This window comes from Urocitellus parryii, chromosome 12 (genome assembly GCF_045843805.1).
Source record: "Urocitellus parryii isolate mUroPar1 chromosome 12, mUroPar1.hap1, whole genome shotgun sequence".
Lineage (NCBI taxonomy): Eukaryota > Metazoa > Chordata > Mammalia > Rodentia > Sciuridae > Urocitellus > Urocitellus parryii.
This window is the reverse complement of record NC_135542.1, coordinates 8894858-8919730: the sequence shown is the minus strand read 5'-3', so window position 1 is coordinate 8919730 and position 24873 is coordinate 8894858. Positions and strand designations below refer to the sequence as shown.

At 34.8% G+C, this 24873-nt stretch overlaps 1 protein-coding gene across 2 annotated transcripts in view; it reads right to left on the bottom strand.

The window, feature by feature from the left end:
• The window catches only part of Mrps9 (mitochondrial ribosomal protein S9), a 57048-nt gene that overhangs the window by 9684 nt on the left and 22491 nt on the right, over window positions 1–24873 (bottom strand). For both annotated transcript variants that reach the window (XM_026411344.2, XM_026411343.2), the window contains exons 3-7: window positions 19830–19892; window positions 19715–19745; window positions 11633–11712; window positions 1008–1093; window positions 165–240 (exon numbers count right to left, since the gene is read on the bottom strand). In XM_026411344.2, coding sequence (XP_026267129.2) covers window positions 165–240; window positions 1008–1093; window positions 11633–11712; window positions 19715–19745; window positions 19830–19892 — 336 coding nt within the window. The remainder of the gene's footprint in view (window positions 1–164; window positions 241–1007; window positions 1094–11632; window positions 11713–19714; window positions 19746–19829; window positions 19893–24873) is intronic.

The following is a 24873-nucleotide window of genomic DNA, read 5'->3' as shown; positions in this document are numbered from 1 at the left end:
GGCTCTCCTCCATGGCAGAAATTGACAAGGAATACATTTCAAAGAGAAAAATTGTCCAAGGCACACCTGCTTCTAAGGACTATTACTATTAGGATCCTTAATACAGCAATTGTCTGCATTCTTATGACACAGGTCTCCTTAAATTGAAAAGATTAATTACTCACATCTTGATCTGACAGTTTTTCCACTAACATTTCTTCTAGTTCCTCCTTAATCAGCCATCTGCTGCCAATCAGATCTCTGTTAAAATATCACATATATTCTCTTTTTAATTAACCATGCAATCAGTGTTATATCACAAAAGATCTCACCTATAAGAGCAATTCATGATCTGAAAACAAATTTTCATATTATATAGTAGTATGTTCATCCAAGGAAACCACTTTTCAGAAATACTATTCTGTTTCCTCAATCTAGTTTGGAAAAGGTTCTAACACCACCAAATGTTTTGTCTGAAGAGTTAAATAAATATGCCACCATGAAACTTACCTGAAAGCCATCAGAATTCTGAAAAGATTAAAACTGTGCCTATATAATTTATTCTGAAGATGTTATAGGCACAAAGTTAACCCATCTATGAACAAAAGTAGTAATAAAGTCCAAATAAAAGACTAGGAACACACAGCTTAAGGTGTGTTCAGAAATCTGTCTTTTACAAAAGAAGAAACATGAATAGCTAGGCCAAAATTTAACATTGGTTGTACAGGCTGATGGATCAAATGGAAGTACAAGCCTTGAAATACCTTACAAAAGAAAAAAATCAGAAAGCACACAAATGCTGAATAAATGTGCAGCCATACACATAAAATTTCTAAGGACATCAAATCCAAACACAGTAATTTAATATGTAAATCTTGAAGTGGCAGAAAAATAACCTCAATATTTGCTTCTTCCTAAATATAAATAACCTATTACATGGAATCCTAAATTTTAGGCTTTAGATACATCAATAAGTAGCATGTAGAGTTCAAAATCTACATATGCTCTAATGCAAGACAAGAACTTACTTCACTTCCTTTTTGTCTGGAAGCAGATCTTTGGCTCGCAACTGATTTTGACGTTTTTCTATCTGGAGTAGCTTTCCGTATACTTCCTATAGCAAATAAAATATACAAGTTAAAATAAGAGAGATGGTACATTATTACTTATGATATAGTTTGTATTTTTTCTCTGTGAGTACTCCTTATTTTGATGTGACGTCTTGTCTAGCTGCAGAGTAAATAAAATGAAAATGCTTTTGAATAAAACTGTTTCTCATCCAAACTAAAAGATGATAGAGTAGTGTGAATGAGAATTTAGTACATATCACAGCACACTTTAAGTGGATTTAAAAATAACTTTAAAGAATTTACAACTCCACTCAGTGAGGATGGCTGAAACAACAAGAACCCTGTGAGTCATTTTTCTTAGGAGTTTCACAAACAGGATAAAAATTTTCTTTAAGAAAAACCATCGTTTATATACTAATACGTACTTTATTTATTTATTTGTACTATGTACTTTCAACTTAGAGAACAACCAGTAATTTAGAGCATTTATAGCTGAACTACTTATATAACATTTAATTTTATATAGTATTTAACACACCCCATGTAGTTTATACCTTAAAAGTAAATTTCTATTATATTTATTTTCCATTATTTGATTTTCTTTTATTACTTTACTTTTTAAACAAAGACTGTGAATATGTGTCACTTATTAAACTGCAATGGAAGATTTTAAAACTGGATAGCTACATGTAACAAAATGAAATTAATCCCTACTTCTCACCTTGCATAAAAGTCAAATTAGGAGTTAGACCAGAAACCTTGCAACGGCTAGAAGAGATCGTAGGGTCAATACTCCATCATATTGGTGTTGGCACTGATTTCCTTAACAAGACCCTCAAAACACAAGAACTAAAACCAAGAATAAATCAATGGGTGACATCACATTAAAATCTTCTGCATAGCAAAGGAAATGATTAAGAGCATAAAAACAGAGCCTACAGAATTGGAGAAAAACTTTGCCAGTCACTCCTCCAACAATAGTAAATTAATGTCCAGAATACATAAGGAACTCAAAAAAAACCCAACACCCCAAAAAAGCAAATAATCCAGTCAGTAAGTGGGCAATAAGTGGGCAAAAGAACTAAACAGAAACTTCTCAAAAGAAGAAACACAAATGGCCATCAAACATATTTCTAGTAATCAGGGTAATGTAAATCAAAACTATGCTAATATTTCATCTTACTGCAGTCAGAATGGCAACAATCAAGAAAATAGTAATAACTCTGGCAAGGATGGGGGAAAAAGGTACACCTTTACATTGTTGGTGGGATTGTAGAATAAGTACAACCTCTCTGGAAAGCATCCCTCTCAAAACACTAGGGATGGAACTGCCATATGACCCAGCTATCCCACTCCTTGTTACTTTCTCCAAAGAACTAATATCTGCATACTATAGCAATTCAGCCACCTCAATGCTTACAGCAACACAATTCACAACAGCCAAATTATGGAATCAACCTAAGTACTCATCAATAGATGAATGAATTAAGAAATTTGGGCATATATATACAATGGAGTTCTACTCAGCCATAAAAATGAAATTATGGAATTTGCTGATAAATGGATGGAAATGGATAATATCATGCTAAGTGAAATAAGCCAGAATCAGGAACTCAAAGGTCAAAAATCTCATATGTGGAAGCTAGAGTAAAGGAAAGGAGGAAGGAAAGACAGGAGGTCATAGAGATATAGGGACAGCATTGTAGAAGACCAAGAGGCAGAGTGGAGAGATGGGAAGGGGGAGGCAATGAAGAATGAACTCTTCAAAAGATCACTTTATATGCATATATAGAAACACCACAGGGAATTTCATGTTTATGTTCAAAGTAAAAAAAAAAACCAATCAAATATAAGTAAATATATTAGTAAAAGGAAGCCCAGCAGAGTAGAGGGAAGAGAACAGAGGAGAGGAGGGATGGAAAAGGGGGATCAGGAACTGAAATCAAATTCTATGGGTGTATGATTTTTGTCTAGATGAATGCAAATACTATGTATAACTATAAAGCTCTAGTTATAAAAAATGAAATGCATATACTCCTGGTTTTCTAATGTAAACAATCATGTTCTGGAAATAATGACAATTTAAAGGCATCTTTCTCATCATCAAAAAAATCCGCAATGGGAGAAAAAGTTACAATTTGTAAAAAAGCAATAATACCGCAATAGGGTTATCAATGAAATATATTTCCCAGGCAATGAGTTTACAACAAGCAGAATAACACAATGGTTTCCTAACATTTTTGACTGAGCAAACAATTTTTTGAGGACTCATACTGAATTATGTTCACATTTATTCACTTATAATCTCTATATAACCTACTACATTAGTATTTCGTGAATAGGCAGACATTTTAAAAGGATAAGCTAGGGGTTGGGGACATCAGTGGTACAGTGCTTCCCTAGCCATGTGCAAGGCCTTGGGATTGATCATGAGCTTTGGGGGCGGAGGCAGAGGTAGGTGGGGAGGATGAGCTGGAGATAATAAAAATGATTCTTTTAATTTTTAATATACTAATCATGTTAACTTCCAATATCATTACCTAAAGTCAGGAGACACACCCTGTTACAGACAGAGGTATCCATCTGTATCTCAAATAGTCTAAATAATTTCAAGTGCTAGGAAGCAATTTTTGTGGGTTTTGGGTAGACTGCAATACGACCTCATAATGTTGCTGAGGGTTTGTTTTAAAATGTCTCTTTGCCACTGTCATATTAACTAATGCTTGCAATTTGGCACTATCTCCATTTTGCAGTCTTTTTTTCTTTTTGAGAATCTGGTTTTCTCATTGGCAAAAAGAATGCTAAAAAGAAAAAAAAAACGATGTAATTATTAAGAGTCAGTTTCTTCAAGTAAATACAGTCAAGAAAAGTTGAGATTATACCCAATGGGCAGGACTTCTCGATGAATAAGAATGTAAAACTTTTGACTGGAGAGATTCAGTTTTTTTTCTCCCCAGTAAAAATAGTAGAATTGATGGTTCAGAAGAGAAAAGAAAAAGCAGAGAAAAAGGAAAAAAGTTGCACTTAGAAGCTACAAAATAGGGTGAGCTAGACAGTGGGCACACATGACTCAAACTGAAGGGAATCCACTGCTCCAGCTCAGTATTTCCACAGGCTCAATACCCACACCAGAGGCAGCAGCATCCACACCCAACCTGGTTGGAAATGTAAATTCTCAGGCCTTACCAGACCTAGGGTGGGTTCCAGTGAGCATCTAAGGGGTACAAGCTGAGATGTGTGAACAATGGAGTCAGGTTCAACACAACAGCAGAGTGACAAATAGAATTAACTTGATCCTAGTGCCCAAAGAAAGTAAGTGTGACTGCCCTAGTGCTACTTCTCACGCACAAATCCATCAGCTATAGCAGCTAAGGATACACGTAAAAAAGAACTCATTCTTAAGTCAACAGTCCACATCTAGAAGAGGACCTGTCATTCAACTTAGAACAAAATTCTATAATTCGCCCCCCAGACTTCTATACCTGGGTGCTCCTGTAAAGGGACAGCAGCACACCTCGAAGCTACCTGGTCCACAGTCCTGAGATGCAGAGAGTCCACAGGTCAGAGCTGGGATGCTTTCAAATCTAGCTTTGGGTATATGAACTTATGAGAACATCAACTACAGAAATAAGATAACCTCCTCTGCTTGAAAGGGTTTCCTTAATTTTCTGGAGTAATCATGACAACTATAACAACAACTGAACTTCCTCGTAAGTTTCAAGTCCAAGTGTAGGCTTCACTTATGACTTTTAAGCAATCTTCATTAGTTTATATTTTTCTGGAAACATTCTTTCACGATGTCATTTCTTTCTAGTGTTATATTTATATTCATGATAATTTACAAATGGTGTAAGTAAAATAATCACAAAAAATGTGGAAGAGAAAACAATCCATGAAAAATACATATCAAATTTCATTCAAACACAGTAAGTCCCATTCATGTAAGGCAACAGCTTACAACTTGACAATTATAATCCCTCCACCCAAAATACACAGTGCTCATTAACCCTCTCCATTCACTTCTTTCCTGTGGGGATTGGGGACTAGGGATTTAACCCAGGATTTTAACCCATGCCAACCACACTTTCTGTCATTGAGCTACACTACAAGCTACATACACTCTTTTAAATAAGAAAATATATACACATATCATTGTAGGTCAGGCACTCAGCGTAGGGCCTTACCCATAGCAACGGTCAAGAATGCTTGCAGCAGGGGTGAGGTATGGCTTTTAAGAATCTAATAATCTGAACAATTTTACTGGTGTGCCACTTCTATTTATTCTTTCTCTTCTGTATAATAAAACCACTTTTGAGATTCTACCTTTGTTAGAAACAACAGTTCTCTGGAAAGTAGATTCTTCAACTCCCTGAAGAGATGCATTCTCATTTACATCAAAAAATCCTTGAGGGTATAAAATATGCCAGGAACTGTCAACATCACAGATTATCACTGGTAGCTTCTGGTATATTGTTAAGTTTCCACTTAATTTTTAAGGGACACTAGAGAATTAGAATGACCCCACCTACACTAAGTTTATATACTGCATTCAATAGTGTAATTTCCAAATATGACAGGAATAACCCAGATGTGAAATGCTGAATCATTAATCACAGCTATGATTAATATTTCATAAAATCAAAGCAAGCCTATCCACCCCTCGTGTCATCAGATTTCCATAATGTATGAGTCAAATTTAGAAGGTGCCTAATTTGAAAATACCAGATGCTCAGGTTGCAGAAAAGAAATGCTTAAAACTAAACCCTTCCGAGAACATGAGCAATATAATTTTTAGTGTCCTAAAGTCTGTTTTGGTCATATTAATCATGTATAAATTCCAATTTTAGGAAGGGTAAACAAGTAACAGTTCATGGTTGAGGGGGCACAGGAAGTCAACTGTATGCTGGTACACAAAATAAATAGTAACAAGCTAATAGCAACTGCCATTTTTGATACTAGTTCAAGTAACTTAAAGTTTGTGCTTATTACAATTACAGAAAATCAATTTCTTAAGTAACTATTGCTCTCTCATTGTTTTTGTTGGCCATGGCATATCCAAACTCCATTGAAATAAATATAAATATAGTTCAGAGAGGAGTCTGCTATGTACCTCAAGTTCCCAAGTGACATACTTATACTACAGATCCCAGCTATTCCTTGGTGAATACAACATGGTGCATGTTTCCACATCATGCAACTCAACAAATAAAGGAAATATCTCAGAAACAGGTCACATGAAAAAGGTCCCTGGGGATATGCACTGCCAGGAGTGATGGCATCCACGTGCTTGGAAAAGAACTCAGATACTATATTTCTACTTTTTAAATTAAAATCATGCTTTATAATAATAATTGTACCATTACAAAAGAAGTAATCTGATTAAAATCAACATAAAGGCAATAATAATAAGTTGACTCCATGTTTTAAAAAATTAATTTTCCTGTTACACTTGGAGCACACAAGATATACAATGGCAATTATTCATATGTGAGGAAAATGTACATTAAAGATACCTCTAGAACAGCAATTTCTACTGCTGAATTAATTACTGAATTAACTCCTGCTGTCAAGAAGTCTTAAAACAGCATGCAGACATACTTTAGCACCAGTCTGCAGCTTTTTAAAAATAAGCACTTAACATAGTTGTAAAATAGTTATTTTACAATAGCTCACTGTGAGAAGGTTCAGTTTTTTAATTCTAGTTTTAAAGATAACAGCATTATATCCAAGAGTTTAAAATATTCATCACAAGGTCACAAAGAGGATCTAGAAACATCTAAACCCAGAAAGGATAGTCCATCTTCAGGTATTTGACCTACTGGAACCACCACACAGAAGAGTGCCTAGTTCTTGGGGCTGCTGTTTTGGACTCTAAGCTCTCAGGTCACTTAAATCATTTAACATGAACTGGAACATCTATGAGTGAGGCAGGAAGTTTTTTGCACAAGGCAAATGAGCCCTGTTTATGCACAAATTACACGGATTAGAATTACTTGGTTTTCTTTCAGATTTTAAACTTTTGTTTTCCAATTCGACACAGTAGTTCAAGTACAGAATAAACTATTTAGTCCATCATTTTACACAATTGCTTGGTACATCAGTGGCCACGTAATTTCCTTTGAAAGAAATACTTTGAAAATATTCCAGTGTTTGCTATAAGATTAGCCCTAAAATCTAAATGAAGTTTCTCGTATGATACAAAATCCCCAGCGCAGGTTTTGGAGTTGTATACCTCCTTTATTAAAGACCAGGGAGAGGTAAGCTTACACAAAACTTCTGAGATGCTTATTGTACTGGGGCTGAACCAGGCCTGAAACTGAGAAAATGTGTCTCAGTACTGCCTACACTGAAGACTTATTGAGAGTTTCCAACATTTTGCATAGCCTTACCCCAGCAGTTTCATGGGATAGTAAAAGGTGTCTTGGGCACAAAGGGCTCCCTGGTCTACTCTGAGCAGCAGATTTCTTTACTCATGGCCTTGACAGAGCATGCACCTGCTAGCTGTCCCCTTACTAGAGCTCTCCACTACACAACTGCAACATTCCCAAGCTGATTCTACAACAGACTCCTCCTTGAAGAGTATTTCATAGCCAGTGTTCCGAGGAAAGCCATAATCACATACATGCCTTAATACATTATATTTTACAAAAGGGCTCCCACTTCCTGGTCAAATAATCACCTCCCATAGGTTTCAAATGGGTTTTGCTATGTTTGGGCGAGTTTCCCCCAAATGCCCCTGTGTAAAGGCGTGGTCCCCAGGTAGTGTTACTGGAAGGTGGTAGAATCTTTAGGTGGGGCCTAGTGGGAGATCTTCCAGTTATTGGGGGTTTGGCCTAGAAGGCGATTGTGGGACCCCAGTCTCTGCCTTTCACTTTCATCTGCTATTTGTTCCCCTTGCCAAAGGCCCCAAAACATGGGCCAACCAAATACAAACTGAGACCTCCAAAACTGTGAGTCAAAATAAACCTTGATTCTTTTGAAGTTGATTATCTCAGGTATTTTGTTACATCAATGGAACACTGACTAAAACAATTTTCAAATCACCGTTAGTGAGAATTTTAACTTTTTTTCAAAAACATATATTGGTAAAATATGTATGTAAACCTGAATCAAATTTTTTCTTAACATTAACAGACCTACAAAAAATAAATGGTGACTACGGAGGTTGTAAATGCCTTGACCGGGAATATAGTCTACTCTACCCTTCACTGTCAGTTTGGTTGTCCTGGACAGGCTCAAGCTGTTGTGGGCAATAGACAGCCTGGTAGGGTTACCGCCATGAACCCACAGGGCATGAAATGTATTGTTCCTGCCCAGAATTGAAACATGATAGTGAAACACAAAGTGAAGGAAAACTTGCCAATCCATGGGTTTTTACACTTAGTGGATGTGTCACACTGAACTCTCCTGACCTAGCCCTTTGTCTATTCCCCTTAACTGTGCATGCAGGGTCTTATTTTTAATCTAGGCATAGGCTAGTCACAACTCAGTCATTCTGTTGTATGGCATTTTCTTTTTTGTACAAACATCTATATCCTCTTTAAAATTCTTTCCTCTCCTCAGTTATTTTAAGAAACTTCTTTTATTCTTCCTCTTTTTTCCTTCTGTTACTGAAACCAACCTACACTGAAGAGCCCTAGATCATGTCTGAAAAGCACATAAGTTCTAATGGTTAAATGGCCATTAAGGAAACGGGAAGCCATCTATTCTGGGTGAAAAGCAGCCCAGTAAATTTCAAGCGTGGAGTCCCCTTTATGGTATTTAACACTACTCTGAGAAACTCAGGATGTCCCTTATTTCTTCTTAAAATACTTTTTTATTATTTAAGAAACAATGGAAATTTTAAAAATACTTTTTCATTACTTATGTATGTCTTATTAATCAAACTATAAAACAGCATATTATTTCCCAGGGACATGAAGAAACACAGGTCATTACATCCATAGGAAAAAGGGAGTCCCAACTGACCTACGAATGAACCTTTAGAATGTGACAAAGTGTGAGAACCCCATGGATTGGCAAATGTCCCTTCACTTTATTCTTTCCTATTATGCCTCATTTCTGGCCAGGAGCAATAAATTACACGTTTCTTATCAACATCTTTCCTCAAAAACCTCTCAATTCTCCATAAAACCTAGATGGACAAAATATAGGTCAATTGACTAAAGCACTGTATATCATCCTTAATTGTAAGCTGCATCAGGGCTATCTTTAATTAGTTGTTATAAAGTAGCATATGCACTTAATATGCAAACAGCCACCAAATCCTAAAGAGAAGACTTGGCACGATTACAGAAGATGAGAAAGGTTAATCGACCTCAGAAAGGTCTCCTCACACAGCTGCACACAGGCTCCAGATCTGTTTCCTTGTCAAAAAGCATGGCCACTGACTGCCATGCCTCATGCAATTACAGCTGGTCAAAGACCTGGGGAAAAAAACTGCCTGGCTTAGTGTCTTTTACCCTGTCACAGAGGAAGAAAATTCATCAACAAAAATAAATGGTAGCAACAAAGATTCATTTCTAAGTCTTTAAAACCTGCCAGTCTGCTTGGGCTACTTCCTTTCTCCTGGTGGGGATACACAGTGAGCACTCACAGTGAGCACTCCAGGGAGAGCAGGGGAGGAGAAGGCAGAACAAAGGAGAGAGAAAGCTCTCGAAAGGGTTCCAAGTTTTATAGTGAGACTTTATATGCAGTGTCTGACTCTACCACAAAAGTGCTTCTGTAAGTCCAACAGTGAACATTCAGTCTCTATTTCAAAGTTACAGTACTTCAGATGACAGTGATTTGTATGCCTTAGATGAGACTGATGTGTCTGCAGTTGTAATTAATGACATTTGCCAGCCATGATACTAAAGATATTGGCAAACATCTAGGAATTCCTGAGTTGAACTGAAACATAAAGGCTTAAAGTATTCTGCCATTTGTAACACAACCTATATTACTCAGAAAGAAGGAATATTTATCAGTCAGATGTAATTTGACATTTTATTCAGAGTTCAGTAAGATTCTATCCACTGAAAAACCGATCCATTTCTGTAGCAGTACCTTTTAAAGCACATAAGCAACTAAAAATAAAGTCAGACCTCTTATACAATGTGTAATTTCTTCATTATGATGGAATGCAGCAAAATATCTCGCCCTTGGGTTGCTCAGTTTCAGCCAAAACAAATGCAAATGGCTTGTCAGATGACAGCTGTTTGATAAGGCTCCTCTATAAGACCTGCATGCTTTACTTTTTTCCGTGAAACTTGGGATGAAAGGCAGAAGGCAGGAAGAGAATTAATGTAGCATACAGTCTAAAGGCAATGCTACAACCGTGATTAAGTAGAAAAGTTAAAAGGCACAGATTTTCCACAGCTTCGCTGCGTGCAACCCATCCGTGTAACAAGTTGACAGGCCTAGCGCGTCAGCTCCATCATCCCCTCCGACAGCTAAAACGCAGCATTGCATCCCTTTTCAGAGAAAATTTGCGTCTGCACCATGAAGCGTTGTACATTATTTCTTAGCACTGCAGGGGGCTCAAGTCCATATGGAACCTTCACAAATATTACCACAGATCAAACCAGCAGCGTTTGGAGGCAGATTTGACATACCTATTTAAATGAACAGCAGGGGTCCTCGGGCAGCCTCAGGCTGTGCGGGAGAGAACCTCAGTGGAAGCCAGAGCCACAGCTCCATTACTCAGCAAAGACACACTCTACATTTATCATTCATTTCATTTCTGCCAGGGCAAGAAGCTCATTTGCCCAAGGTCAACAAAAAGCGAAAAGAAGGTTTTCTTTTATTTCCCCAAGAAATAAATGTACCTGACAAGTGGGAATTTTGTCCTTTGGGTTTGTGGAGCACAAATAAACACCAGATAAGTCTAAAAAGCAGAGTAAATGTGTGCATTCATTCAAGCCACTGAGATCTTACTGTGGATGTGGGAAACCCCATAAATATTTCTGTAATTTTTTAAAAAATCATATAATGGGTAAAGTAGAATTCGATATCATGTTTTAAAAATAGAAAAGATACTGCTGTCTAAAACCGGATATTGGCATTTGGTCATTCTGGGGAATTCTCCCAAATTTGCACACTATCAAACACAGCTCGGAAAACAAAACAAAAACTGTTCACAGTACACTCCAAAGCAGTTGGAAGTTAAAGTATAATAAAAGCATTTCTTAGGTTATTTGAGGACCAGAAATCTTGACTCAAGACACCGTATTAAAGTATAAGACGCAAAAATTTTAAAGAATAACAGAAACAAAGCAGAAGATAACTGACTCAAGGTAGATGCCTTGTGGTCCCTGCTGGCACTGTCCTCTCACCTTATCAGCAAGGCACACATGGGCACTAATATTAAGTTGAATATTTCTGCATTTTAAGGACAAACCATTCTGATATGTTTTATAAAGCATACCTTTAACAAAAGTCAAATAATGTCAAATCTTTCATCAGTATACTATCTTGCCTCCAGAAGTCTTATTTTTGTCCATTATGAAGTACTAGGTATGTTCTGAAACTGAGATACCTCTACTATAATTAGTTTTGTAGCCTACAGTTCATATTACTTGTCATAAATAAAATATACTTACATGCATTAATGAATAATATGACTGTTTGCCAGTATAGAAGAGAAAATGAAATGGACGACCATCTTCTCCCCATTGGATTGCTAAGTAAAAGCCAGATGAAAACAAATTAAAATACACACAGATACTGACCACACAGCTGATATTTAATTGCAATTAGAAGACAGATTTATAATTCTGATTAACTTTTAAAATAACTAACATATTATTAGAATTTAGAATTCATATATTTAGCATACTTATTATGCAAATGCTTAGAGTATTTAATATTTCATTTTATTAACAAAACTATGCTTATATTTGATAAAATATTTCACCATGAAAATATCTGTAATTTCTTTTAAATAAAAACACAATCAACAATAGCCCAAATCATAATCATCTGTTAGAACAACAACAACAACAACAAATTGTAGGTTTGGCTAGGGAAGTAGTTCAGTGGTAGAGCGTTTTGCCTAGCATGCACAAGGCCCTAGAAAAGGACCAACACTGCAAAAACAAAACAGAATACAATGCCCTCCTGCTTTCTTCAAAAGGAAAACCGATAGATAATAATGCAGTATATTCATAGAATTTGAAATGAGCATTCATATAACAAATTAAAAACTAAATAACTTAATTTCTGTGGCACATCATTTATTCGAACCCCATGCTTATCCACCTCTGAGAATTTGAAATATCTACAACAGAAGGAATTAAGTTTAATTCCTTTTGCAATGCAGATAGTCATTCATATCTACTAACCACCAAACAAAATTTGTTGATTTTTCTCTTTGGCAGTGTTTCTTGGCTATTTTGTTCATTATTGATCCCATAAGGTACCTCTCCAGATGCTTCTGCCCTAACTGCCTCCTTTATTATGACGTTTTATTACCACGGATTCACTGAGTATCTACTGATACATCCAGTGGACTTTTGGAGGGCTAGAAGCCACTGTAATATCTTGGCTTCCTCGCTCCCTGCATGCTGCAAGAGGCTTTGGACTCTCTAAACAATTTTCCTCTGGATTTTTTGTTTGATTTCACATTCAGATATTTGATCTATTTGAAATTTATGTTTTTGAAACAAGAAAGCCAAGTATTATTTTGTCTATTAAAGAGTCCTTTATCCCTGTACAGTTTTTTGGACAGTATACACTTTTCTGCTGAAATAGTACCTGTAACATGTAGGATCTTTCTTTTCTAAGTATGATTAATATTAGACTGACCACTTTAAGTAAATTCATCTAAAATTGAGTAACCAAAATGTCATAATGAATAGTGGGAAAAAAAAGTCAACCGAGTATTTACATTGAAAGTTAAAAACGTAATTCTTATTTGTCAAAGTCTTATGGATAATTTAAATACTTTTCCAACATCATTTTATAGATCTCATGAAATCCTACATGTTTTCTAATATCTGTACCTTTATTATGCAATGGATTTTCAGTGTACTGTTATAAGCCAGAAAGTGACAAAAAAAAGACAACATTATACAACATTCTACTGCTAAGCCTGGGCAGACATTTGAGTTGGACTTCATCATGTGTGTATATGGGAGCATGTAAGCACACACACTTGATTTCACAATACACATGGGTGCGTATATACACACATACTTAATTTCATTGAACACAAGTTGTCACATATTTTAAGACAACTCATCATATGGTTTTATATACTGCAAAGAAAAAGAAAAATGTTAAATTGCAGCATGTGTCAGAGCTTACATTAATTGAAAACTGCATCCTGTGGTCAGAACCATTATAATTCAAAAAATATATCTTAGAATTTACAATCTGGCATAAACATACTCTGGGGCTCACTATTCTACCATCTTACTGGTTCATCTGTTCTGTGCCACGACCACCATTTTAGTCATCATTTTTTCACTACGTTTTGACACCAGATGGAGTGAACTCCCTTCACTTTTCTCATCAAACACTGTTCACTGCTTCTTGTGCCTTTAAACTTGAAAAGTTTCCCCAAAATCCATCCAAGACTTTGTCTGGTAATTTGTTAATCTGAAAGTAGGAACTTTGGAATACTGCTTTCCCTTCAGAACATGTAACATTTTTCCCAACTATCCAGGTTTTTATATATGATCTTTAACTGCTTTATAATTTTTTATATAAATCTCATATATCTTGCACATTTTACCTGTACTTGTAATTAGTTTACCTATTGTTGCTTTTGATACTGCCTTCTTTCATTAGATATCTATAACAGATAAAAGTATATATAATAGATAATCTAATAAATAATAGATTTCAAAATAGGTAACTTTAATTTCACAAGTAGTACACTGACTGTTCTTATAAAAATTAAATATTAGAATTCTTTGGCTAGAGGCAAGAACAGAATTTATTGTCCTAGATACTGTACATACTTATATATGTACAGATGCATGAAGCAGAGTATTATTTGCCTATTAAAAAAAATTTCCACTACACCATTTTCAATTGCTTTTCAAGCTCAATGTTTCACCTGTGCTAATATCTCATTCCTTGTATAACCTATACATATGGCTGCTATGATTCTGACAATTTATTTAGCCACTCCAAGATGAACATTTAGATTGTTTCCAATTTTTTGTTGACACATAATATTTACAGTTTCTAATCTCTTGGGTGATAAAACAGCCTCTTGCTATTGTTTTACAAGACATTATTTCTGTTCTCTGGTATTTTAAAATATTTACTGGTTACTCTTATGAGTTGTTTTCTTTTGCCAATTTTTCTACTCAGATTTTCTTCTTGTTGTTAATTTAAAAGAATAATTTAGATAGCAGGTCTCTGTCATGTTTCAAATTTTCCAGTGTCTTTTTTATCAAAAATAAATTTTTACATTCGAAATAGATAATTTATCTTCTTTACCCTTTGCTTTTTTGTGTGACTCAAGGGCATATTATAGCATTCAAAAATAATGACGGATATATATTTATCTTCTACTTGCCACTTTATTTCATTCTGTTCTAGAGTCTGAATTCCTTAATTCCAAAAGCACATAAAGACTTTATTAAAGTCTTAACCCAACTCAGGTATCTTCTGGATACAATCTATTTTTTTAACATTCAATTACATGGATTAAAAGGCACACACAGGAATGTGTCTATATGTAAATATATATTTGTATACCTGGGATTCGATTTTTAAAATATATGTAAATGAGATGTGTTTGCTTCCCACTAATAAGTCTTTCACTCACACTAGAGCAATATATTTTCCATACTGTAGTATCTGCCTTTCCCAATATCAAAGGAAAAATCCAAATAATTAGTAAAGAAAAATGTAGAAAATAATACTCCATTTTGTTTTAAATATTTTAAAGGTTTAAAAAGTGGTTAAAGTCTGTAATCTTTATTAGGAAAACATTATCTGAATGAACACCCTAATGGCAAACCATTGTAAAAATACTTTAACTGCAATTGCTTCAGAGGAGTAGGGATCATCTTCAAAGCACCCCAGCTCTCCTGATGAGGTCAGAGGCACACTGGCTTGTATTATTGCAACATCTACCAAGCAATTTCAGTTGCTTTTCCTTCAGCCAGGGTTTTGTCAGGTGGGCATTATGTGGGTGTGCCAAAATACATAAAGTCAGAGAAAGAGGGCAATTAATTTGCTATCAATAAGACCATCAGGTTACCTAGAGCATAATTATACCCCATTCCACACTGATTTCTTTCAGTGTGATTTTGGCCACCATGATGTCATCAACTTGCAGGGTGCTCATGTAAATCCACATGATAGGCATTTCACTCTTTATGTTTATATAGTATAGATAGTATACGCCTTTATATTGTGGCATGCTTTTATAAAAGGGCATCATCAAATTTTTTTCACAAAAATTCAAAATTTTAATGGTTCAATAATGATATTATACTAATATCAATGTTAGGTTATTTTTTTTGTTTTCTCAGTGAGCAATCATAGCATATATGAGTAACAACTGATTTCACTAATTTCTTTGAGATTCTTTTTATCCGTGCTTTTTAAAGTCACACTTTGGAAGTTAAGACTTCCAAAAGAATATTGGATACAGAGGTAAGTACAGGTTTATCTGTCTTATTATTGAATGTAATGGAATCTAGTAATATGTTTTAAAATTTGATATGTTTCTGTTTCTCACAACAGTCTTTTTCAAAGAAGGTTTCTGGTTTTAACAAAAAAAATATTATTTTTAAATATTATTTTTTAACAACAAAAAAAAGTTTAATTTGTCAGTAGACTTTTTTCCTCTATGAAAATATTTTCCCTTTGACTCAACACAGAGAATCACATTAATAATTTCCTAATGTTAAACTATACTTCTATTCCTAAGAAAAAATATTTTGGTATATTCTATTAGTAAAATGCTTTACTTGGTTTTCTGGTATTTTATCTAGCTTCCTTTTTATATAATTTGTGTTCAAATTTATAATTACGTGAACTTTAAAGTGAATTTGGAAGCTTTTTTCCCTGCTCTGTAATAATTTACACAATAAAAAGCTGCCCGCTCCTTTGAGGTATGGTAGAACTCTCCAATGAGATCTTCAGAGCCTCTACTTCTTCTATTAGACTTCTGATGACCTCTGACTTCTCCTGACTTTTAGTCTCACCAGCATCTTCCTGATTAAGGCAACTGTAGCAATTATACTACTCTCCAGGCCACCTGAGTGGAGGAGGGTAGTAATCACACATTTATACCCTGGAGTCCTGGAGTCACCACCACCTGGGCCTACCTACAAGTAGGCCACTTCCTGATTTTGTGTCCTTGGGAAGTTCATTTAATGTATTTTAATTTCTACATCTAAAAAGTAGGGAAATAATATTATGTGTTTATAAAACTGCTGTCAAGGCTTTGAGTTAATTCAAACTATGCCTGGCTTACTCTAAATTTCAGTAAATGCTACTAGCTATTGCTATTATTTAGAAGATTTTTTCATATAACTAGACGTTATAAGAAGTTACTTATAACAATCTTATATTTTAAAAAATATCCCCTGAATGTTATTACTTAAAATTTTTAATACTGGCCTGGAGATATAGCTCAGTGGTACAGCATTTGCCTAGCATGCATGAAGCCCTGGGTTTAATTCCCAGCACTGCAACAACAAAAAATATTGTTCTCTTATGTTTTGTTTCTTTCCTGTTCAGATTTGCCAGTAATTGGTTGATTTTATTGATTTTTTTCAAAGAACTATTTGGTTTTATTTATTACAAATCTTCTTTTAAATTTCTTCATTATGTTCACCCATTTAGTTTTTCTCTTATTGGCTTCCTGAATTGAATACTTAGTTCATTTATTTTCAGTCTCTCTTAATTACTAATAATATATGATTGTCCTGCATGATAAAGTCTACATCCCATAGGATTGGACAGGAACAATTCTCATTGTCATGTATTCCTAAATAGTCTATAATTTCAATTTTCATTCGGTCTAACCCAACAGCGATTCAGTTTTATTGATTTTTAAGTCAAAAAAATCTAACTGATACGATTTCTACTTTTTGGATTTTGTTAGTTTCCTATGACCCAATACATTAGAATTCTATTAATATTTCATAGACATCTGCATAGAAAAAGTATTCTTTGTATTTCTATCTGTAGCTATAAAATCATGCTATGTTTTCAAATTCTTTATAGCCTTAGTTAACAGCTTTTGCTTTACAACATTTCAGTGTTAAATGTTTGGTGCAAAAATGTTCATGGTCGTCAAATCTACTTAATGGATAATAGGTTTTTAACAATATAAATTAACATTCTTGTCTCAATAAACCACTCCTCACCCTCTTTGAATACCATATTGTCTAATATTAAGTTCTGCCATCAACCTGTTATACATCTTCATTTTCCCAATATTCTTAGCACTTGTTAAGCAGAATTTCTATGCTAACTTCATCCAGAAGTTTCTGTTTTTTAATAAGGGAAGAGGTAGTACACTGTAAGTGCTATTATCTATCCAAATCTAAAGTTCAGTTATTTTTTTAAACTACACACACACACACACAAAAATCAGTTTCACCTATATTTACAAAGTATAACAAAATAAGGAGGTAGGGGGGTAAGCATCAAACTACCTCGCTAATCCTAAAGAAGTACTGCTTAAATACAGTTAACTGAAATGCAAAATAATCCTACTAGCTCTGATGTATTTTCAAAATAACACATGGGTGCCTTGAAAGGATACACAGAAGTTTCAGTTGTTACATTCCAGCTGCCAGTAACAATGAACTTCTAATACTGAAAAGCTGATACGATTTGAAGGAACAAAGGAAATTCAGGAGGAGAGATGTATTAGGAAAGACACAACCAGTAGAGGTATGGAGAACAAAGAAGAGGCATTGGTGGGGAGCCTGAGAGGTTGAAAAATTGAGGAGCCAGTTAAAAAAAAAAAAAAAGAGGCAGGGGAAATCACTTTTACAGACATTTATGGAAAAGCCACTGGGTGTAAATTACTATGCCTTGTGCATAAGGTTATATTATAAAACTGAGCTGTACCTTTAAAATTGGTGGATGCTTTTACTATAGCCTTCATTTATTTCCTCAAAAGAGATTATTAAATTGATACTATATATAATCAATCATGTTTGAGAATTGAATAGGAAAGACAGAACATTTATAAAAAGATTTGGAATATTTGTAAAAAGGATGAAAGTAAAGCAATTTCAAAGAGTGAAGTAAAGCAGAACAGAAAGCCTAGTTCTGAAGATGTAAGACTTAGCAGAAACATAATGTAAAACAAATTTTCTATAGAAATGCCTCCTCTCTTACCAACTTCCGTTTAATTAACACTAAACATATCGACTAATGCTGCCTTGGAATTGCGCACTCAGCGGGTGGCTCCCAGGCCCTTCTCTGTTACCTCCACACATTTCTGCTGTGGAGTTACATGCTTACTAAGAGTCAGTTGTGTTTATCCCCAAACCATTTATTACAGCTGCACTTATTTCTATAATTACTGTACATGAATTAAATATTACATAAACAGACAAACTATGAGTACAAACTGAAAATATAGTAGCTGCTTCTGTGAAAACTAGTTGAACGCTTTAGAAAGACTCAACCGCAAGTTGAAAAAAAGTGTTGTGTTGGACTTTAATGTGGCTTAAAGGAAAAAATTGTGGAAATATAGATATATGCTGCACTGGGATTTCTTAGGAAGTTTTTTCTTTTATTCCATTCTAAGGAAATCAAAATTGAAAAATGGTGATGGTACATAAGTGGCACAGATATTCAAAAGGAACAGAGAGGAACACATACATACTCAAAAAATCTTCCAGGAACATACATCAAGAGACTGATGAATAAACGTGTTGATATTCTGAATGTTTTTTAAAGAAGTCATTTGTAGCATTAATACTCACTTTTAAATTAACAAGCACCACCAGTCTATGATGGATAAGAGACTTTTAATGGATAGTAAATATACTATTCAATTCCCAGACAACCTTAAAGGTTCTTGTGCTTTAAAGATTTTTGTTTAAACAGATTTAAAAGAGAAAAATCTTAAAAGAAGCCACAGAAAAGAGGGGACATGATAGGAATGATGGCTAACTGTTGATCAGAAACAATGCCAAGACAAGGCAATGAAATTACACCATTAAAGTGCTGTGGAAGATAAAATATATTTAGTGAAAATGTGCTTCCAAATGAAGAAAAGGGGTTGGGGATGTAGCTCAGTGGTAGTACGCTTGTCTAGCATGCGTGAGGCCCTGGGTTCTATCCCCAGTACTGAAAGAAAAAAAAAAAGAAAAAGAAAGAAAGGAGAAAGAGAAGAACTAGAAAGGCTTCATATAAACAAAAGTTAAATGAGTTTTTAGGAGATATGTATCACACTTTCCTCAAAAAGGCATATTAAAATACAAATAACTAGTGTGACATTAGTATAGGCTTAAACTCTAACCTGGTCTAATTTTAATATGATTCGATAAAAAGAAATAAGTTGCAAACCCCAGCCATTCATTATCAGTTATAAAATATGTTGTAGCCTCTTTCATGACTACCAAAGCAAAGAAGGGCTACTCTACAATGAGTGAATAACTGCTGACATTTTTTATTACCCAACATTCTTTATTACCCAACAGTGTAATAAAGAAAGAAATAATTTTATTCTTGAGCAAACTTACCTCTTTGCTTTGGAAAAATCTGTTCAGGATGCTAGAAAATAAATTAAAAGTGTATTAGATAATTATTGTAACATAAAAAATCAAATTAAATTTTTTTAAAAATTAAGATAACTACCTTCATTATTGGCCTGGCTCGCTTCTCAAACAAACCACTTGGAAATAGGTAGACAATAGCTCTCTGAAAGTAACAAACAAAGGTTAGTTAACAACTGTTATAAAAAAACAAGTTGGCCTTATAAATAATAGCTATTGAGGGCTGGGATCATAGCTCAGTGGTAGAGCACTTGCCTAGCACGTGTGAGGTACTGGGTTTGATTCTCAGCACCACATATAAATCAATCAATCAAAGGTCCATCAACAACTAAAAAAAAAAAAAAAAAAAAAAAAAAAACTAATAGCTATTGATTTCTCACTATAAACCAATCATTGGACTAGAGTTCCATTTGCATTCTTGTTGCATAATTTTTTTTGAATGGGCTAGAAAAATTACTATATACCCATTATAACTATTATACTGGTTATTGACAATTTTCAAATAATAGCTTCAAATTTAACCCCTTGAATATGAGAGCACAAATCCTTCATTTGTAAAGGAAAATTAGAGGTGCTCTTCTATAACTTCTGTCGTAATATACTCAAGGGCAATCATTCCAAATCCCAGGGATCACGCAAATAGCAAAGACTAGGCTCTAGGTCTCATTCACCATGACCCCTCAAATATAATTTCCCAGCATAAGGAACTCAATCTTGCAGAAATGGCTGGTTGCAGGCCCATGGCAAGGTACAAAATAAGCATGAGACATGTTCCTGTTCAGAAAATAAAAAAGTGCTCAAAAGGACACAGGAGTCAGCTGCAGTAGGCTCCCAATGGCCAAAGGTGGGACAATTTGAACATTAAAAATAAAAAAAAAAAGGACAATGCCTTGTAACACATTTGATATGTAGGTGTTTATACATTTAAGTCTGGGTGCACGGGTGTGTATGCGCGCGCGCGTGCACACACATACACAGGGAGAAGAAGAAAACTGCTTTATAAAACAATAACACTAAAAGTAGAAGGAATGACAAAAGTAGAAAAATCAACATTTTAAAACTTTCAAGTTAGTCTTCCATCTCAGGAAAGGATCATCAGATGTTAAAGTCCTGGCTGAAAATTTACTGGGGAATAGAAAATTCACAAAGACTCAAAATATCACCCTACAGATTACTTACTAGTTATAAAGGGGAAAAGATACTTTTACAAGCGATTGAGTGGTCACCACCTTAATTAACCAAGAAATCATTCATACCATCATCAACAGGGGGATAAACAGACCACAAAAACCTTGGGCTGATGCAATGAGAAGTAGATGCCATTTACATAGTCTAAACAGTACTCTCTGTCCATTCTAAGTCTGATCATGAGAAGAAGCAATGGGAAGACCAGAATGCAGAACAGTTTTACAAAACAAGAGGTCTAGGTTATAAAAACAACTAGACGGCTGTAAAGATGTTTTAGGGGTAAAGTGGGGAAATTTAAATATATACTATATAAAACATCACAGAATTGTCATGATTACATGAGATGTGATGCTACTATCAGATGATGAAGTCTTTAGGGGTTATAAATATATGCTGATGCATTTACAGGTTAAGTTTAAATCTGAAATTTTCAATGGATTACTCAAAAAGAATTTTACATGTACAGAAAAAGGAAATACAGCAAAACGTTAACTGACAAATCCATGTGAAGGGCACACGCTCATCTACATGTTTGCAGTCACTGAAATATTAAAATTTCCCAGACACTGAAAAGTTTCAAAATAGAAAGGTGGAAAGATGTTAAAATTTTAAAAAATGTGCAAGACCTTCCCAAAGGCAACCCAGCCTAGAGCACCTCTGGGCTAGTCTCGGAGCTTATTCTCACAGTTTCATACAGCAGCTCTAGGTGGTCAGCATCTTGGCCAAAAGGCTGCTGACTCCAAGGCTTGGATCAGAATAGCATACTGCACAGAAGACTAAGCACAACTGATGGTAAGCTCACCAAAATCACAAGTAAGACACGCCAAATGATTCTCAAATGAGGATCAAACTGTCACTGGCACCACTGACTAAAATCCTAGAGTTTAATGAAAATTTAAGAATTCCATCCCATAGTTGAATTTCTCATTTCTCATTCTCATAGTTGAATTTCTCATTTCTCAGAAAAGGCATGAGGAAGCTGATTGGTAGAATCCGAATGTTAACTATGTAGTGCAAACAATATTGAGGACTTACAGCAATCTGTTTTTAAAAAATGAAAATAAGACCACAAAGAATTTGCTGAACGTATTCTGAAATTCAACTGAAAGAATCAGGAAAGGTGGCTTTGCCTTAAAAAAAAAAAAAAGTAAAGCTAAAAGTAAATTAACATATCTTTATTAATTTAAAATCCTTCACCATATTATACACTGCAGTACGAGGTATTGTATCAAATACTGTGGAAAAGCATTAGATATGACAGATAGATAAAAAGCAATCACAAATGCAGTAAAAAGAATGAAAAACCAAGGATGAAAGCAAATGGAATGAAGAAACGGAAAATAAAATAAACAAGCTGTTTGTAAACCAGATAACAAAACGTACAAAATAGGAAAGATGAGTTCCAACATGCCACCTGCCGTTTGTTCAGTGTATGCGTGGACTAATACTAACATAACTGACCTATTACTTCCGTTTGTTTCCTTTGTGCATTCCACAGTTCTGCAAACTCTAAAGTAATGCACTACCTGACTTTAATAAAAAGATGATTTTTGTTACCTTCTGGGTCCACTTAACTCCCTGTTAACACAGTTGTTAAAATGCAAAAAGATGAATTCCCTTTTGAAATAAATAGTAAATGTATAAAGAACAAAAAGAATTTTGAATGTGAATATTGAGTTGAACAGCTTTCAGATATATTTTGAGGCCAAGTATTATGAACTATAATAGGCAAATCTTTACTTTCACTACACTGCAGAATTCAGAAGAGTGGTGAATAAGAGAAGATTAAATAAAAATCTAATTTTTATTGTGTCTTATTATAACCATGTTTTCAAATACAACCACTCCTAGTGGTTTTGTTTATAAGGAGATCAACATTTATCTGCTTGTCATAGGGACTAAATGATTAAGTAAGATATTTATAAAAGCACAACACAAAGCAGGCTTTTGATAAATGTTAATAAACAAGCATTTTTAGTTTACATAAAGTACATTATTCACCATATTAAGACATATAATAAAAGTCATGTATTCACAGATTTGTTCTACAGATGAAAAAGCAGCTTAAAAGTTAGTCCAAAATCACACTGAAATAAATGGCAAAGCCAAAACTTGAACTTCCCAAATTTAATTTTGGAATGTGCTCTTCTCTCATCAAGGAATCAATCTAATTTTCTTAGATAATAGATGCACTTTTTCACTGATGTCAAGGACATCCAGCTATTTGGTAGTAAAATTAAAAAAAAAAAACTCCTAAAGAAATTATTTTATTCAACAAATTAACTCCACCTGAATTCTAGGCGCTCCGCTAGTTTAGTTTAGAACAAGATACGGCTCCCAACCTCATTCTACCATTGGAGATGACATACACATAATCTCTGTTTGAGTTTACTGTAATATAATACATACAATATTATGGCATAATAAAATACATAGGACTTATGACAGAACCATATCCAGGCTACACAAGAGGGTACAAAAGAGGGTACAAAAGAGGGGCCTCAGTTACCTGTTTGAGTGATACTCTCATTCCTTTTTAATCAGCCAGTTCTTCCTTTCTAGACACCTAGCACACCATCATTCTCCTTCTCGTTTTATACAGTCACATTTGTCTTTGCAGACCTAGATCAAAAGCAGCCTCACCTGTCAAGCCTGGGACCTCAGTTACTTCTCTGTGCTCACATATGACTCTGCCATGTCAGCCAGCACCATCCTCTTTGAAGGCCCACACCATCTGGCCATGCCATCCTCTCCCCAAGCTGCCCTGGCCTTCAATTTCTGCATTACTTACTTCAATTACAAAGGGCTAATGCTCCCATTTGGTCCTTTCAGTACCTATGGCTGCCATATTTGTCAGTGACCTCAAATAACGTTCATGTGAACAAGTCATCTAATATTTCTATTCTTAGGAGCATCCACCCACTCCCTGAACTACCCCTTTATCCACAGACTTCAATTTAGCCTCACACTAACTCCAGTCCAGCAACTGGTTTCTCATGGTCACCAAGGCCTCTTTCAAACCCCACAACCTACTTTCAGGTCTCTTCATGTGAGGTTTCTGTCTCCTCTCTCCCTTGCAGTCGCATTTCCCACCTACCTGCCTGAAAACTCTTTCTTAATCTCTTCTAAACAGAACTCTGGTCTCACAATTACTGGTTCCCCCAGAGTTCCATCTTTGAGTCTCTTTCTCTCAAGCAGATAGAGGCCAAATCTATTTCCCAAGCTCCAATTTCCAACTGTCAACTGCCTTAGCATTATTTAAAGTTTTATCAATTTTAAAATTTCTATTTACTCCTTTATAGTATTGTGAAATGTTTTCGAAACTACTCTTCAGATATTTTGGATTGTTTCAATGAAAGATAATATAAAAACAAAACAGTAGACCAATATTGCTTATACTTCCAAGTATTCTATTTCTCTTAAATAATACAAGACAAAAATACAAATTCTTATTTGGGAAAAAATGAAGGAGCAACATTCTAGCCAACAGAGTCCAACAGAACTTTCTCTGGTGATGAACATGTGCTGTACAATGATAGCCAGTAGCCCATGTGGCTTACTGTGCACATATATGGCCAGTATAATTGAAATAATAAAATTTCAATTTAATAATAAATCATAATTAAAATAATCGCACATAGCTAATGACAACCACAAAGTTCTAGACTGTTAAGTTTTCCTCTCAATTTGCCTTTTTTCTTTTTAATATTTCTTTAGTTGTTGACTGATTCTATTTATTTATCTATTTATTTGTCTATTTACTTGTCTATTTATCTATCTATCTATCTATCTATCTATCTATCTATCTATCTATTTATTTATATGTGGTGCTGGGAATCGAAACCAGTGCCTCACACATGCCAGGCAAGTGCTCTATCGCTAAGCCACAGCCCTAGCCCCTCAATTTACCTTCTTACCCTACAATAAATATTAGGATT